The sequence below is a fragment of the Equus przewalskii genome, chromosome 7 (assembly GCF_037783145.1).
Source record: "Equus przewalskii isolate Varuska chromosome 7, EquPr2, whole genome shotgun sequence".
Taxonomy (NCBI): domain Eukaryota; kingdom Metazoa; phylum Chordata; class Mammalia; order Perissodactyla; family Equidae; genus Equus; species Equus przewalskii.
Genome location: NC_091837.1, coordinates 58,517,365 through 58,535,218, shown reverse-complemented (window position 1 = coordinate 58,535,218; position 17,854 = coordinate 58,517,365). Strand labels below are relative to the sequence as shown.

General features: G+C 42.7%; 1 protein-coding gene across 41 annotated transcripts in view; it reads right to left on the bottom strand.

Annotated features, from left to right (window-relative positions):
- Positions 1-17,854, bottom strand: part of FHOD3 (formin homology 2 domain containing 3) — a 455,119-nt gene that overhangs the window by 108,359 nt on the left and 328,906 nt on the right. For 6 of the 41 annotated variants that reach the window (XM_070629962.1, XM_070629948.1, XM_070629971.1 and 3 more), the window contains exons 11-14: positions 11,833-11,925; positions 8,765-9,118; positions 8,275-8,349; positions 3,345-3,458 (exon numbers count right to left, since the gene is read on the bottom strand). The exons of 5 other annotated variants lie outside the window; for them this stretch is intronic. In XM_070629962.1, coding sequence (XP_070486063.1) covers positions 3,345-3,458; positions 8,275-8,349; positions 8,765-9,118; positions 11,833-11,925 — 636 coding nt within the window. The remainder of the gene's footprint in view (positions 1-3,344; positions 3,459-8,274; positions 8,350-8,764; positions 9,119-11,832; positions 11,926-17,854) is intronic. 30 more of the 41 variants (XM_070629947.1, XM_070629989.1, XM_070629950.1 and 27 more) reach the window with 9 other exon arrangements.

The following is a 17,854-nucleotide window of genomic DNA, read 5'->3' as shown; positions in this document are numbered from 1 at the left end:
CAATGACACCCAGTTGTATTTCCAAAGTGGGCCAACACGCCAGAAGGGGTGTTCTGGTTGGCCTGACTTTCCTAGAACCTCAGAGAAGTGGGTCTCATTTCTAAATCAAGAGAATGGAGTTCTAAAGCCCCCCAGGATTGCACAGGGCTCTGGCATGCTATTAATTAGTCAGGGGTATGCTGACAGAAGATGCGGGTTCTCGTTGCAAAAATGCAACTACTGTTCATAATAGTTCAATGTCTTTCCTAAGAAAAGAGTTTTTCTTTTCGGTTTCAGTAATTATGGGTATATAAAACATCTCAACAATAAATCTTACAAAGTCTGCTGAAGCATATACCTCAGTAAAAACAATCATCTATCTTACTAGGGCAGAAAATTTTTGTAAATGTGAAAATAGAATGTGGGTGACATCTAAAGAATTCAGTTGTTGAAAATGCAGAAGAAAAAATTAAACTGTATAAAAATATATATTATCCTCAGGGCTGGCCCAGTAGCATAGTGGTTAAGTTTGCACACTCCAGCTTCGGCGGCCAGGGGTTCGCAGGTTTGGATCCTGGGCACAAACTTAGCACTGCTCATCAAGCCATACTGTGGCGGCATCCCACATAAAACAGAGGAAGATGGGCACAGATGTTAGCTCAGTGACAATCTTCCTCAAGCAAAAAGAGGAAGACTGGCAATAGCTGTTAGCTCAGGGCCAATCTTCCTCACACACACAAATATATATATAATCCTCAATACAGCTGACATAATATATTTGGGCCATGGTGTACAAATACGACTTGGAGTTGAAGGCCCCTCTTACTTTTATTTTTCACAGTCACAAAACAGAAGCTAGCAAGGTGAGAGAGAGAAGTGGTGACGCAGCCAGGCCTGGCGGCTTCCTGGTCTTAGTAATGAAACTGCACATCTGACGTTTCCAATGATTCATCACATGGATTTTCAAAGCCACAGATAGAGATAGTTGAAAAAAAAAGCCCATGCATACGTAAAGGAAGAAATAAACTCTTTGGAACTACTTTACTCTCTAGTGGACACAGTAGATGGCAAAGGCAATGAGTGTCCTGTGGCAGAAGTACACGTGAGAGAGAAGAGGTAGCTTAGAAGAGAAGAGGCTCTGGCCACTGCTGTTCCCCCGTGACTGGCTCTTAGCACAGGCTCCTTCAGAAGGATTTCATCTCACTGCCCAATTCAAGCTGAGGACTGCCTAGTCCACACCTCCCCAGGGGCCCCCAACATCTCCCTGGGTATCACACAGACTCCTCATATCTTGCATGCCTCAGGCTGAAGATTTCACCCTGGATTTGTTTTCCTTCCAGTATCTTCTATCTCAGTTTCTGGTTTCTAACATCCAAACACTCACTCAGCTTCCCTTGCTCCCACCCTCCTTGCAACAGCCAAGTCTGCCTAAACCTGCTCCTCCTCTCAAGCTCCATGGTCACTGCATGGTCACCTCTCTCGGACTGAGAGGCAGCTTCTGGTGGCCCCTGTCCCTGCAGCCTTGCCTCACTGTCTTGTTCCGCACTGATGACAAATTAGAGCATATCAGCCTAACAACTCCACACTCTCAGGATGAAGTCCAGCCTTCCCCAGGGCATTCAAGGCACTCGGGGATCCAGCCCCACCCCTCCTTGTTCAATCCCCCTCCCCACCCTCAGGAGACACACTCAGCCAGACTGAGCAGGGGCGGGGTCACAGACAGGAGTCCTTCAGGAGCCTGTGCTCCTGGACCCACCAGCTCAAACTTGGACCTGGGTTTCCAGGGGTCGCGTAGTGGGCAGAAGCTGGGGCTGCCCCTTTAGGACCTGGGAGGAACTTTCTCTAAAGCCCAGGGCTTCAGAACCCTCTGGACCTCCTGTCATTATAGCTTCTCAACTTCAGGGACCTCCAAAAGGTTTCCCAATCAATGAGTGGATAATTCAGCCCATCTTTCAACCAGCGTTTACCACGGCTCTGCCATGGCCAGCCACCAGGGACCCTGGGGGACACAGCAATGAATGAAGCCTGGTTCCTGCTCCCAAGGAGCTGGCAGCATAGCAGATGTGAGACACGTGATGTAATATGAGTCAGACTAAGATTCCTCACTTTGGCCCCAAATCTTGTATCCTAAAGGACAAGGATCCTCTTTATTGGTGACCTATCTAGGACCACAGGTGACCTCGGCTGATCCCAAGAAAAGGTGACCTAGGGTTAAGGACAGAAGGTGTCTTCAGTGTAGTCAACTTGTTACCTTATTACCAAGACCTAACTGAGCATGGATATGCCCAGCCCAGGGCCACACGGGGCTGTGGAACCTGAGAGTTTGACACTGCAAGGCTTACGTGCCATCTTGGAAATCAGTGGTGATGAGTGGCCAGGTAAACCATCTTGGATAGCCCTCTTCCTGGGGCTGTTAGGTCTTCCCTGCTGTACATCCTGACCACACCTCCAACATTAGCAGCGCTCAGGAAAACTCACTTCAGAAGACACAGGAGAGGATCCGAATGTGGAATATGGGTTCAATTTATTTTAAATTTAGGATTGGAGGCAAATCATCTCTGTGAATTGCTCATGTCCAGATTTCTGATCAATCATGAGCTGCTGGAAGTTATATGCCATCCTCATACATTGTCATTTCTCACAGGACCCACATGGCAGGGGTCACACAGCACTTTCATGTGTACCTTTTCATTTGCTTGTCAAAATCGAGCTTTAAGGTAAGGGTTGGCATAACTGACAACTTACCCTCAGGGATTAAATAACTTCCCAGTGAGTGAGTTGGAACCCCAGCCAGTCTTCAGTAACTCAGCACTCTTGCCTTATAAGGGTAACTGTTTTTAATTGTTCTGAAATTACAAGTCTTACCTTCCCCTTGTAAACACATTCTTGTGCAATCATTCGCTTCTAGGAGTTATAATCAGTTAATTTCTGGTGGTCTAATACTTTTGCCAAGTTAAATTCCCTCCATGGACCCAGAGAATTCTTTTCTCTTCTTGTAGGTCCTGGATTAATTACACAATACCTGAATGGGCCCACTACCTCCTGATTTACATAGAATTAGTCATTCAAAGGTGAAAATTGATGTGTATAAAACAACTTATAGAGCTTACACAAAATCTAGAACAGCATTTAAGGGATGAATCCAAAAATTCACATTTAAATATTTTAGAACCAATTTTTATACTTTACTTAGAAAACAGTGTGAAAGAGAAAGAAAATATTCTTGCCTTCAGACTATATTCTGTAAAGGAAAATATTTCAGATTCTACTTTTTATTTATACTTTTCCTTTAGGCACTGCTAATCAAACTGAGTCCCTTCACTCCAAGACAGTGAAGCCATCTACAGGCTTCTTATAAAACCCACCTTTCCAGCCTGGCCTCCTGTGGGGGTGAAAGAGAGGACATAGGGGTGGTGGGCACACTGGAGCCGGATGAAGGTCTTGAGGTGTGGTAAGAGTTGTTGCCAAAGTTGCTGTATCTAAAGAGGGCAGAGGTTTAAGTTGGGGGTGGGGGGAGATGGAGAAATGAGTACAAGTCAATAAATAAAAATACTTAGCAAACTATCTTAATTTTTGCAAAAAAAATAGGTCTGGAAATGCTAACACTGTCAGTGATTACTCTAACTTAAAGAGATTTAATATCTGCTTAGTTTTGATTATTTCTCATTAGAGAAGTTTCCCAAAGTCCAAACCCATTTGGCAGCAGGATTTATGACAAAGGGTTTAAAATAAAATCCTCATATTTCCTTTCTTTTTAAATGCACCTTAAAATTATTTGCTAACATAAATAAGAATCCAGTTATTTTCATTTGAATCATGAAGGTTTTTCTCGCCTCTCACGGTGGTACAATTAGCATTCACTCCATCAAAGATCTGTAGAAAATATCAGATGATTGGCTAAAGAAACATCTTATTAAAAATTCTGCCTTAAGGATCTCCGAATCAATTTCATTCATTAAATGTAATCTCATCATGTGCCCAGTGATCAAGAAGAAACTGTCCCTAGGCCTTCTGGACTGGCTTGCTGCATAGAGGTGCGTGCATCCATGTCTTCATCCAATATTTCCCCAGAACTAAAATTACAGCCACCAGGTTTAAATGAGCCTTTATAGTTTCCCAGTCATCTCTGACAAGTTTCAGGATTTGTAAAATTCTAGAGTTTTCTTTTTGCTTTTCAGAATAGATGTCCTTTAGTAGTTTATATTTAGCTATCATCATTCAGTGCATTCCCAGAAAACAAATTACCATTTGAAGCCCTTGCTTGGGGGCAGACACCTACGATTAGTTACAGATAATGAGATCCAGAGAGCTTTGCCTCTCAACCTACTCCGTCACAAGGCAGGGCCGACTCTTTCCCCTAAACTGGTTAGGACACTGTGTTTGGGTGTGTGGGACCCCAAGGGTCACTATTATGTAAGTGCACAAGGACCTTCCTGCCCACAGTGAATCCAGTTCAAACTCCCATCAACAGAAATCAGTACTAACTGTTCTGGGAGGCAATTTGCCTCAACATGTGGTTATCCTTTGAATGACTAAGTCTACTTTTGGGAGATTAACATAACCTTATGGTTTCTTACATACTGAAAATGTCATGCAGGTAGATACTCACTGGAGCATTATTGAGATCATGGTGAAAAACTGGAAACTACTCAATCAAGTAACAACGCAAGAAGGGCTAAGAAAGTATGATGATAATATTCATCAATGAAATATTAAGCAACCATTAAAAATGACTACCAATTTTGTAAGCGATAACATGGAAAATGTTTATATATACAGACTGAATGAAAACATCAGGATATAATACTACACACCAAGTTTGATCAGAACTGTATAAAAATATTCTGAAATATCAAACACTACGTGTAGAAAAAAGGCATAAAAACAGGCCATCTATTTTAAAAACTGGAATACAAAGATGAAATTTCAGTTTTCCTTAATAAATTACATTAGGCAAACAGGAAATAGAGTATTTCTGTTACCCCAAGTCCATCTTGTGTTGCTAAGTCTGGTCTGCTTGACTGCTGCTCTTCTTATTTGTTTACTTGGTATCACATGTCAGGTCTGAGCTCAGTACCAGGCATGGTGCCAGGCAGATGGGGACGCAGATCACACAATGTTACCCCGTCACCCTCCTCTGTTAGCACACCACCTTCACGGGACTTGGTTTCTGGGCAATCATTTTCTCTTCTCTTTAGAAACTCAACACCACATGTCTAAAAGGTTAACTGCCTCTTCAAGTGAGAGTTGGTTTGATTTTTTAAGAGGGTTCCCAATTACACAAATATTGAATCATTATGTTGTACACTTGAAACTAATATGTCAATTATATCTTAATAAAAGAAATAAAATTTAAAAAGAGGGCCCCCCCCCAAACCAGGGGCTGCAGAGAAAGCAGAAAAGCAAACGATGAGAAGAAGGCACAAAGAAAGGAGGAAGCAGAGAAGGGAGAAGAAGCTCAGGAGTGAAGGAGAGAACAGGCAGCAGGCGCTGTGATGTGGGAGGGGAAGGGGGCCGCCACCAGGACCAGGGAGTCCTCAGGGAGGCGAGGCCCGTGTGCTCAGGCTTCAGCCTTGTGTCACCCCACTGCCCGGACACCCAGCTTGTTATTCTATGTAAGCATCTAAAACAATCCCCTTCTGACGAAAAGTGGACATCCTGCAGAATGTTTTAACAGGATTAGTTCCCTAAAATTATGTTTAAATGACGTCATGGAAAGAAAACAAGCATAATGCATTTTTCCCTCCCTTGGTTTTTCTGATGGCTGAGCAATTAATTCAAATACCTCACAGTCTGTCTGGTTTTGCTTCTCAGTTTCATTCAAACTAACTGGATGATACAATTCATTCAACTCACTGTCCAGTTTTTTCTTTGTTCTTTTTAATGACTAACTGGTTGGTCTTTATTATAACCCATTCAATTGCACGCATCCACTGATGGTCAAATCTGTTGCCATACAGACCCACGAAAACCACAGTGAGTGAACATCAGAAAGTTAATAGGAATAAACAACATTTATACGGTATTCAAATTCCCATCAAATGATTAAAAATTATACATTTTTCTCAGTTAAATCTAAGTCAACCTCATTCACAAGCACACAGCTACTCTTCTCCATTTACATGTATATTCATTTTGGCAATTTATATGCTTCTATTGCTCCCATCCTCCGGGACTGTAAGTAGTGGTGAAGCTTGGAGACCAAGTGGGAGGGACACGGGTCCCAGGAAAGCCCCATCAGAGGCTGTAAGACCGTCACCAGAAAGTCCTGGATCACTATGATGGGCTAACACCACCCTGCTGGGGAGTAGGAGGTTGTCAAGATCTTTTTATTGCTATCAAATGTACAGCTCTTATCTCACACATAGACGCTGTTCTTGGGGGGCATAAGAGTTGTGTTGGATGTGTTCCCTAAAGACTGTGTGAAATCACAGTGACTCCAGAAGTTTAGACTTGGAAGAGACTGGTAGAGAACTCGGAGTTTGGAGATGTTCAAACTGGAGTTCACATACTCCTGGCAGTATACAAGCCATTCTGGAAACAGGAGGAAACGAATTTTCAGATCCTCAAGTCCCGTATCTGCTCTTTCTTAAAATGGATCTGCCCGTGATGGCTCCCAGGGTCTCCCAGTTCTCCTTTCTTGCCTCGCCTGGCACAACTGCCTTTCGCCTTTAGACAAAAAAGGGACCCTGTCACCCAGGTTGAATCAGGTGGAGCAGTGCTTTGAGCTGTAAGACCTCCAGGGCGCCAACTGAAGCAATAATATGAGAAAGCACCACTCCTGAGGGAATTCCTTAAGAAATAGTGAGGAAGAAGAAGGTGGTCCTTTATTTATCGAGGGACAAAGTCAGAGGCAGGCCTCATGCATTCTCTCTACCCACCTGCCCACCGACCTGTGGATCAGACCCCAGAAGTGGCATGGTTGTCACAGGGATGCATTAGTTTACTTGAATTGAAACACAAAATCAGACTTTTTCTGACGGAAATTGTCTCATTTGACTAAGGACCGACTTTGCCAATTATGATATGTAGGTGTTTTCTACGATTTAATCAGTTAAATCTGAAACCCAAGGGTTTGATAAAAGTAAATTTAAAGCACATATACAATAGACAAATTATATTCCTTACAATGATTTAAACTTATGATAAAATACTTTAGACAGGCTACTTAAAACTTTGAAGGAAGTTTCACAATTCTTTTAGGTTGTATATAAGCAAAAAGGTTGATGACTGGAGTTCTAGATTAATTCTTCTACTTATTAGATGGAAGATCTGACGCCCACAGTGACTTGTCATTTCTGTGGCGTGAAAGCACTGCCTTTCAGATCCTATGAGCCTTCATTCAAAACAAGGTGTAATTAGTCTTTGGGTGGTGAACACGATATAGTCTACACAGAAATTGAAATATAATGGTGTATACCTGAAATTTATATAATGTTATTAAACAATGTTATCTCAATTTAAAAAAAAACAAAACAAGGTTTAATTTCTTGTCAGGCATCCAGGTTGAGGGTCCCCCAAACACAGACTCTGGCAAGAGCATCTCCCTGACAAGGATTTTCCTGAAGAGCCCCTGTCAGGGGGCGGCCCGGGTTAGGGCCTGGTATTAGGAGTGACAGTGTATACAAGCTACGAACGAAAGAAAGTGACAGATTGCCTAAAAGAGAGGCAGCCGCACATGTACAGACGAGGACCAGACTCTGGAGCAGGCTGTCTGGGGTGGAAACCACTCCCCACTTACCTAGCCTCTCTGTGCCTCGGTTTCCTCACAGTAGATAAGGATTAGTAATAGAACCTACCTCTTAAGGGTTAAATGATATTTAAGAGCGCCAATTTCAAGAAAAGTACAGGGCCTGGCTCTTAGTAAATGTTCAATAAATGTTATCAATGATTATTATTACTCTAATATGGGAGTGGCCATCAGCATTATCAGTTAATGATTTTGGACAATCGATTGTTCAAAATATTCAAACCCTCTGTTCCCCATTCCCCACTCCGCAGAGTCCGTAATCCAGGCAACAGTGAAGGTCAGGCACACAGGCAAGCTGACAAGCACCTGCTCAAGATTCCCTGCGCAGTTTTGATCTGCACACCTCCCTCCCTCTCCACATTGTGTAAGAGTTACTGAAGTGTTCATACTTAAATAATGTCATTAGATTAATGCCCGGTGACTCAAACAGCAATTGTTGGCCATCGTGTGGAAGTTAGGAGCAATCTTTGAAAGAAAAATGCATACATTAGAACAAAAACAGAGAGTTATAGCAAAGAGAAAGAAAATAAAGAAAAGACACCCACCTATTAGAAGAGAAAGACCGAAAGTTGTAAGGCTCAGAGGCGGAATACGTGCTCGAATGGAGAGAATCAGGGGAACTGTTAAAGGAAGGAAAACTCCACTCAAAACATTGCATGGAAGGATGGCAAAGCACTGTGCTGTATTCTGCAGGTCAGAAAAGACTCGGTGCCAGCAGATGAGCGAGAGATGGGTGGATCTTGACAGACCATGCATATTCTTAAAAGCCTTACATTTAAAAATCCATATTTAGTAACTGTATTATAACAAAAGAGCTCTTTAATTCAAACAGATAGCAGTTGTCTTCCACATCTTGCCTAAATACTGGTAACTAGTTAGTTAGTGGTGAGAGAGTTAGTTTCTGACACAACTTCTCTCTGCTCTGACTGGAATCCATGCAAACATGACAGAAGACAAGCCAGATGATGCCGTTAATACGCTGTGTCACCCTCCCGGGGTTAACCTCACACAGGCCTCCAAGCGGGCCAGATCTACCTGCTTTCCTTCTGGGACTCAGCTTCCTTTTCCTTGGCGGATAAGGGCGAATCCTCAAAGTCATAGGAGAAGAGGTGGAAGGGGCTGTGGGGTACATAGGGCAGCTTTTCTATGGTCGGTGATGCCTTCGGGGGGCCAGGTGCAGTGGAGGAGGGCCGAGAGGCAGAGGCAGGGGTCAGGGGTGGCAGCAGGGCAGGCCCGGAGGACCCGCTGCACAAGGCGCTCCCCACTGCAGTGCTGGCTGGAAGCTGATTCCCCTGCGAGGTGGCACTGGAGGCAGGAGGAAGGGCTGAACTCTCCGGAGCAGCATCCTTTCCAGCGGGGTTCTGCTCTGAGGCAGGGCTGGCCTCGCTGCTGGGCCAGCAGGGAGAAGAGGAAGAGAGGGGAAGGAAGGGGAAGAAAAGAGGTTCAGGAGAGAGGGAGCAAAGGTTAGGAAAGAGAAAAAGACACATAGAAAACCCACTACTGTTATGGCCACTTCCTTCAGAATCCAGCTGTTTCCTGAGCTGCAGCATAAAGGCCCATGGCCAGAAGTTTTAGTTTGCCCAGTATTCCTGGTGGCCTGGGCTTGACCATCTGGGAGGTGAGACTGCCTGGCCTCTGGGCACACAGGGGCCCTTGTGAGGGGATTTAACAGAGCCCCAGAGGCTCTTCTGCACCCACCCCACAGCCCCCCAAGTTTCTTCCCCCTGGTTGTTTTGGCACTGGAATTTCCACCACTTGAACTTCTTGGTCAAACAGAGCATCTGTCTTCCTCCTAAAAAGCCCAGCTTTGAGGAAGAGGTATCCCACAAGCCCTGTACTTTAGTCACTGCTTTCAGATCCTTTCTCGAAAGCAAGTATGGATAAGGGAAAAGGCAAAGAGATGCCAGCAAGGAATGCAAAGAGCCAGAAACGAGGGCCCGGCACGATGAAGACAAATTCTGCCCATTTCACACTTTCCCCAGGGCCTTCTCTATCACTAAGCCCTAGACATCTAGACTTCTGCAGGCAGGCCTAATTCTGCCACAGTCACAGTTATAAAAAAAACTTTCCACCTTCAGAGGACTGGATTCAGGCCACTTCAATACTTTGATGCACACCCTTCATAGCCTGAGAATCTATGTTAAACTCTGCATTTTTCAAAACCACAGTCCCTTTCCCAGAGAACTTGACTTCCAGCATGCCCGTAAGGGCAGTGACACCCTGGTTTCCTTGGCCTGATGGGATGAGACCACACTGCAGTGTTCCATGCAGGTCTGGCAGAAGGGGTACACACACATGGTGAGCACACATGGTGGGTACACACGGTGAGCACACACAAAGAAGCAGCCAGCAGGAAGGGGGAGCAGTGGAAGACACCAATCCCACAGAAGTAAGCAGAATCTTTCCCCCGACTTTTAAGTCTGATAGGTTTATGCCAGGAAACAAAGAACATCCAGATCAATGGTAACAAATGCCTTAGTTACTGTCAAGATCAAGCCCTGGTGTTTAACATGCACACCTTTATTTCCTAAACTGAAAACCCTAACTGTAGTCTCTGATCAAAAATGCTCTCCAGCATCAGCCATGTAGTCCAAGACACTCCAGAGGGTAGGATAAACAACCATCTACCTGTGTAAATAACAATCCTGTGTAAAGGCAGCACAACGTCATAGGGACGACTTTGAAGGTGGCCCTTCCCAACCGGATTCTTCTATCTGGTCCATAGGTCCATCTAAACAGTGTGAGCCACTGAGGGTTCAAGAGTTTGTGTGGGTGGGACAGTATAGGCACATGTAAAACCAGTGTATTTAGTGAGAGTCTACATAATTTCCTGTGGCTAATTTTCAACCTAAGGTGGGACTGTCAACTCAACCTCTTCCTTTCCCAGAGCATCCCTAACTAAAAGTCACTACCCACAAGCACGGCACTCAGCACGGGTGAGGGGCTATGGTTAATGCTGATCTTTCTCCCCCTCTCATTCTGAAATACGTAGCTTACTCTGCATCACCAGGTCACTCCTCTCCTCTCTCCACATCTGAGAGAGGCTTCTGCTGGCTTCTTCCCAGACATCTCCAAAGGAGGGAAACAATCATTAGTTTGTCAGTTCAAAGAGAATTCCATGACCTCTGGGAAGGGTGGGTGTCTCAGTGTGTCAAATGAGCCCATCTGAGAACTTTTATGTGCACTGGTGGCCTGGCAAATGAGGCCACAGCAGCAAAGAATCACACTGACTTTGAAATTAGTAAGAGAAAGATTTTACCCTCATTCGTCCAAGATCCTTTTGATTTGGCCTATTTGTGGAAAAACCAACAGTAAAATTGTCCCTTGGCAGTGTAATCAATTAAGTGAAGGAAACCATTCAATTTTAGAATATCAGAAAATGAAATTACCCATGATCAATTTTTATTTTTCATATGAATATCATTTTGGGAAAACACTACAAAATTTTTAAATATCCGCAAGGCACCTGCAATCTGTTAACATTGCCTGAAGACAGAAAGAATGCCCCTCGGAGAGGTGACTACAGAACAGTAAACTCTCCAAAGGGCTGCACAACTATATTACTTTTTCTGGACATGAAAATAAATACTGGGGAATTTTTCTAAGCCATCTGGGGTGAAAAGTGTTCCCATCCATTTGCATAAAAAACAAACTTGCATCATGAAACCCACACATTTTAGCTGATACCGTGCTGGTAAATTAGGAGCAAGAAAGGATCATGTGAAATTCTTCTTAATACAGTGCTGAAAGGGTTAAAATTTTCTGAGCAGAGATGAACATCTCTTTAGTCACTGCCAATCTGACTGAGCCAAAGCACTCATTGAAGGAGGAAACAGTGGAGAGAAAACCAGTTGGGTGAGTCTTCCATAAAGCATGGTTAGGAAAGCAGAATTTGAGTAAAAAATACAGTTCTCTAATGAAAACATGCTCAGTTATTTCTACAAAACTAGTCACTCTGTGGCTCTGTGTACAAGGTCAGTAAAGGTTTGTCAGTGGAAGCTAGTGAGGGAGGGAAGAGACTACTGACAGGGGGCTGCAAACTATCCATTAGGAAGGAGCCTTGGGCTTTTAGTGGGAGCCTGGGAGGGTGCAGCCCTCGGTACCTGTCCTTGCCCTGAAAAGGGACATTGTCCTCTCTCTCTTCCTCTGAATTGGGCTCCGTGACTGGCTGCTCTTCATCTTCCTCCTCCTCCTCCCTGAGAGAGGCCAGGAAAAGAGAAATGCACACAGAGACAAGATGGAAAAATGAGATAAGCATTACAGACAAACAGGAAGATGAAGCAAAAAAAAACTCCAGTTGGCTGAAATGAAAAGAACATAACCTGTTAGGAGATAGGAGGACAGTTCTGAGGTGGGAAAACTTAAATGTGAGGTGGAGATGCAATAACCCAGCACAGGACAAATTTCTTCATCAAGGTGGCTGGAGGCCACTGCCCTGCACCCCCACACACAATTCAGATCAGCTTCTGGCCTCGGGTAGGCCCCCGATGTGGTTTCTTCCTCCAAACGGAATCACGCAGTGAGCGCTCCTGGCGATGCCCAGCTCCTGCAGCAAGCAGAGTCCTCACCTCTTCACTACACCCTTCTTGGTTAGAAACCACAGAAGGTCAGGCCAATCCAGCACTAACCTCCATGATGGGCATATGGTTCTTGCATGCGACTCCCTGATTCTCAGTGAATGCTGTTCAGGGGGGCTGATCCACCCCCACTTCAAGGGTGGATACATGGTCCAGGTGGAGTCACTCTACGTCACCCCTGGGATATCTCCTGGCACCTTCAGGGAGGATTAGCTGTAAGGACACCCTAAGTCTGGAGCTGCCTGTAGCTTCAAGTGGAAGAAAGCTGCCTGTGAGTGAAGCTGACCCAAGAAAGAAAGAGGAAGAGGAAGAAGAAGAGAAAGAGAAAGAAAGAAAGAGAAAGAGAGAGACACACACACACAGAAAGGAAAGTAGTTCTATGGCAATTTTAACACCTAGATCCAGCACTTCTGAAGCTCCATCTTGGCCTGTAGCTAATAGAAGATAAATTCTCATCTTTGCTTAAGGCAGCTTAAGCTGGGGTTTGCCCCTGCAGCTAAATGAGTACAGACTAAAGGCTCTGTGAACTGAATCATTACCCTCCTTTGGCCTCCAAGTCCTGTTGACATCTGACTTACGTCCCTGTCCACATGGAACACCTACTCAAGGCCCTGCTGGGATTCTCAATCCCTTGCCTTCTTCAACTCCAATGACCTTCACTTCAGCCCCTCATACACTGGACCTCACCACCATACAGAACCAGTCCACTTTGGAATTTTACATCCAAACTTCCTACCTTCTGACCATAAGCAACCTTTCAGTCAAATCTCTCACTCCACTCTTCCCATCATAACTCTTCTGCAATCTCAGTGTCCACCTTTTAACTATTTTGCCCCACTATCCTTCAGTTGTATTTTTTCTTTTCACTGAAGTATGAAATACATACAAAAAAGTACAAAAATCACTGAAGATTCACAAAATAAATACATCCATATAACCAGCACTCCCATCCAACTGCTACCCTCCCCTACCTCACTTCATATAGCAAGGTTAGCTTTGCCTGTTTTTCTTCTCTGCCTAAAAGGAATCTTACTGTGTCCAGCTTCTTTTGTTCAATATTACATTTGTGAGATTCATCCACATTGTTAGGTGTACTTTAAGATTATTCATTCTCATTGCTGTATAGTTCTCCCCTATATGAGTATAACACAATTTAGTTATCCATTCTGCTGTTGATGATAATGAGGTACTTTGCAGTTTGAGGTTATTTTGACTAGGCTGTTATGAACATCATAGCACATATTTTTAGTGAACATATGTATATAATACTGTGCAGTATACATCTGGAGATAGGATTTCTGGATCATAACATATGCTTGGGTTCATCTTTATTAGAAACTGCTAAACAGTCTTGTAAAATGATTGTACAAATTTACATTCCCATAAGAAGTATATGAGCATGTTGGTTGCCCCACATCATTGCTGAGATTCAGTATTTTTTGTCTATTTCATTTTAGCCATCTAATCTGTGTGTGGTGATATCTCATCGTAGTTTTAGTTTGCTTTCCCTGGTGACTAACGAAGTTGGGCACATTGCCACACTTTTAACAACCATTTAGATATCCTCTTCTTGAAGTGTCTAAGTACTTTGCCCATTTTTTTTAAAGCAGGTTGTATTTTTCTTTTTGATCTGTAGAAGTTCTTTATATAATTTGGATAAAGTCCTTTGTCATATTTATGTGTTACGAATATCTTTTCCCTCTCGTTGGGTTGCTTTTGCATTCACTTCATGGTGTCTTTTGTGTGTGTGTGTGTGTGTGTGTGTGTGTGAGGAAGGCTGGCCTATAGCTATCATCTCTTGCCAATTTTCCTCTCTTTGCTTGAGGAATATTGTCGCTGAGCTAACACCTGTGCCAATCTTCCTCTACTTTGTATGTGGGATGCTGCCACAGCATGACATGATGAGCAGTATATAGGTCTGCACCCAGGACCTGAAGCTGTGAACTCAGGGCTGCAGAAGTGGAGCATGCGAATTTAACCACTACGCCACTGGGCCTGCCCCAAGGTGTCTTTAAATAAACAGAAGTTCTTAATCTTAATGGGGTCCAATTTATCTTTTTTCTTTGATGGTTAGTGCTTTTTATGTCCTGTTTTAAAAATTTTTGCCTACATCAAGGTCTTAAAGGTATTCTCTTTTGTATCCCTCAAAAAGTATATTACCTATCCCAGTTAGATTTACAATCTATCCAGAATTGATTCTTGTCTGTCATATGACATAGGGGTTAAACACATTTTTCCCCATATGGATACAGAACTGGCCCAGAACCATTTAGTAAAAAGGTCATTTTTCTTCCACTTTGGTATCATCATAAATCAGGTACATATCTGGGGTTTCTGGACTTTTTCTCACCATTGGCCAATTTTGCTATCTTTGCATGAATACCTTGCTGTCTTTATCACTATCACTTTATGACAGATCTTGGCATTGCACAATGTTAAGTCCTTGGCCTTTTGCATTTTCGTGACAGTTTTGAATCAGCTTACCAACTTCCACAAAAACCTTGCTGGACTACTGATTGGGATCGTATTGAATTTTTACGCAGATTTGGAGAACTGACATCTTTACATATTGAGTCTTCCAACCACAGTCATAGTATATCCTTTATTTAGATCTAACATTACAATCTTCCTTAATTTCTCTTAATAATGTTTGAAATTTTCAGTAGAGGTCTTACATATCTTTTGTTAAACTTATCTCTAGGTATAAATTTTTATGCAACTGTATATCTTATCAATTTCTAAACTTCATTTTCTATTTATTTGTTGCTGGTATATAGAAGTAAAATTGATTTTTTGTAAATTTAGCTTGTATTCAGCAACTTTTCCAAATTTATTCATTGTAATACTTTTTACATAGATTCTTTGAGATTCCCTATGTAAACAATCATATCTTCCGTAAATAATGATGGTGGTATTTATTCCTTTCCAATTCTTATGCCTTTCTTTTTCTTGCCTTGTTCCATTGGCTAGGAATTCCAATATGATGTTGAACCAAAGTGATGACAGTATGCATTGTTGTATTTTTCCAAATATCGGGAAAGTATGAGGTTTGCCATAGAATTTTTTTGTAGATATTCTTTGTCAGATTAAAGAAGTTTCCATGTTTGCTAAGAACTTTTATCATAAATGAGTGTTGAATTCTGTCGAATGCTTCTTTTTCCCCATTTATCAAGAAAATCATGTGAGTTTTCCATTCTTCTGTTAATGTAATGAATTACAAAGACTGCTTTTTGAAAATATTTAACCAACCTTGCATGCAAGGAACAAACCTTACTTTGTTGCATTATCCTTTTTATATACAGCTGGATTCTATTTGTTAATATTTTATTAAGAATTTTTTACATATATCATCTGGAAAGAGATTGATCTGTAATTTCCCTTTCTTATAACGTGCTTGTCAGATTTTGGAATCAAAGTTATGCAGGTCTCACAGAGTTAGGTAGGGCAGAGAGGGTGAAAGCTGTGAAACTAAGGAAGAAGAGGTGGATCTGAAAAAAACTAAAGCAGATTTGGCTGAACTTGGTGACTGATTAGATGTGGCAGAAAAGGAAGAACGAAGCATTGGCAAAACCCCATGGTTATATGCACCATATCTGAATTGAGGGGTGCCTCTGTCAGAAACAAGGGGGCCAGAGGAATGGTGAGGGCAGCATTCCTCCTGTAATGCCACAAACCATAAACAAGCACACCTCATCTGTCCTTCTGAGCCTGGTACAGTTTGCCCTCACGCACCACCCCTTACCAGCCTTAGTACTTTTTCTTTCATGTGGCCCAACAGCAGCTAAGTTAAAAACTGTACCCTCAACCTTCAACATGAGGCCACCTTCTCTCAGCTCAATGAGGAATTTGCAAATGTTACTACTGCTGGTCTACCCAGAAGACCTCTACCCTAGCAACCAATGGGCCTCTCCTCTTTAGAACAGAACATTGAGCCCGTCCCTCCAAAATGACTTGATTTCACTTGCTTCCCCAGGTGGTAAAATCATTTAGAAGCAAAGTCTGTTGGAGTTGGAGATGCTTGAAGCCAGGCTGCCTGGGTTGCACTACAGCTCCATCACTTAGTAGCTGTGTGACCTTGGGCCCCACTTTCCTCATCTCTATATGGGATAATAACAATACCTACCTCCTCAGAGGATGGAGTTTATATGTAAAACCACTTTGAAAAGGCATGGAATTTAGTGAACACATTACTTTGTTTTAGCTATTAGCTATCCTCCTCATCATCATCACTGTCTTTTGGGCCCTCTTAGGAAATCTCTAACACCGCCCACTAATGGACACTCAGAACTATGTTTGATTCCCTAAGGGAGAGGGCACAGTACTCTGCAAAGCATTCTACACCACTGACAGAGTGCAACATTTTCCCTTTTATAACATCCACCTGTGTAAGCTCTGTTTTTTTTTGATCCCTCTCTCTTCCACGTAGCTGTCCCATGGACGTTATAGACAGGTATTCTGACCTACATGCCAAGCTGTCACCTCTTTGGGCTCAACATCTTCTGATGCTGCAATAAATCCTCACACGACTTGTGTCTGTCACAGCTTTGCTATCATGATTGGCCGAGCAGGACTAAGGGAAGGCCACACCATGACTTACTCGGAGGGCCATCCTCAGAGGGCCCACTTCCAGGATGCCCTACAGGCAAAGCACTGGCCTTGCCCTACAACCCAAACAGGTGGAGAAGGAAATACCCTCTCATAGGGCACAGGACTCTCTCTGTTTGATTTTATTTAGTTTCATCCTATGATGAAATCAGTCAAACACAACAATATTTTATGCTGATAATATTTAATATTGAAGAATTAGTTCAGACAAATTTACTTTTTCCCTAGCTGAGCTTTCTCCTAGAGTGTAATTTAATTTTCTTTATATTTATGCTAAGGAATTCTGGGTCTTTGGCCTTTGGCCTTCACATACCTCCAGAGTATTTTGCTTGTTTTTAATTGATAAAGAGTTACTCTAGCGCATGGGCCTGTTCTGAACGCAACAGGTACCTTCCTTTTTACCACAAACAGTCCCAGACTGGAGGTCACCCTTTCCACACTGGAAAAGCAACCCAGAGGTCTGCAGCCTGACCAACTCTGCAGGGCACAGCTTCCTTCAAAGCCAACTTAACTTTCCCAAATTTGGGTCTCAGGCTGATGTCACATTTCTTAGCCTTCAAAAAAGAGACAAAAAGGAAAATGAATGTTGCTGAGTTGTTTCAAAAGTACAATGGAAACATTTACAACAGCATTAAAGCATATTCTAGCACCAAAACAGTAAGGATGAGCAAAAGTCAAGGAACAAAATAAAAGAAGGTATTTCAATGCACCTAATAGACATAAACTCAGGTTAATAAAAACACAACTATAAAAGGAGTAAAATACATGATCATGGCCAGTAAACTTGTATGAAGAGAGATTTTAACCTCACTATAAATCAGGACAATATAAATCAAGACCACAATGGATACCATTTTATATCTACTTGGCAAGACTAAGAAGTCTGATAATACCAAAAGCTGAAAATATGTCAATCAACTGGCTCTTATATATTGTTGACAGG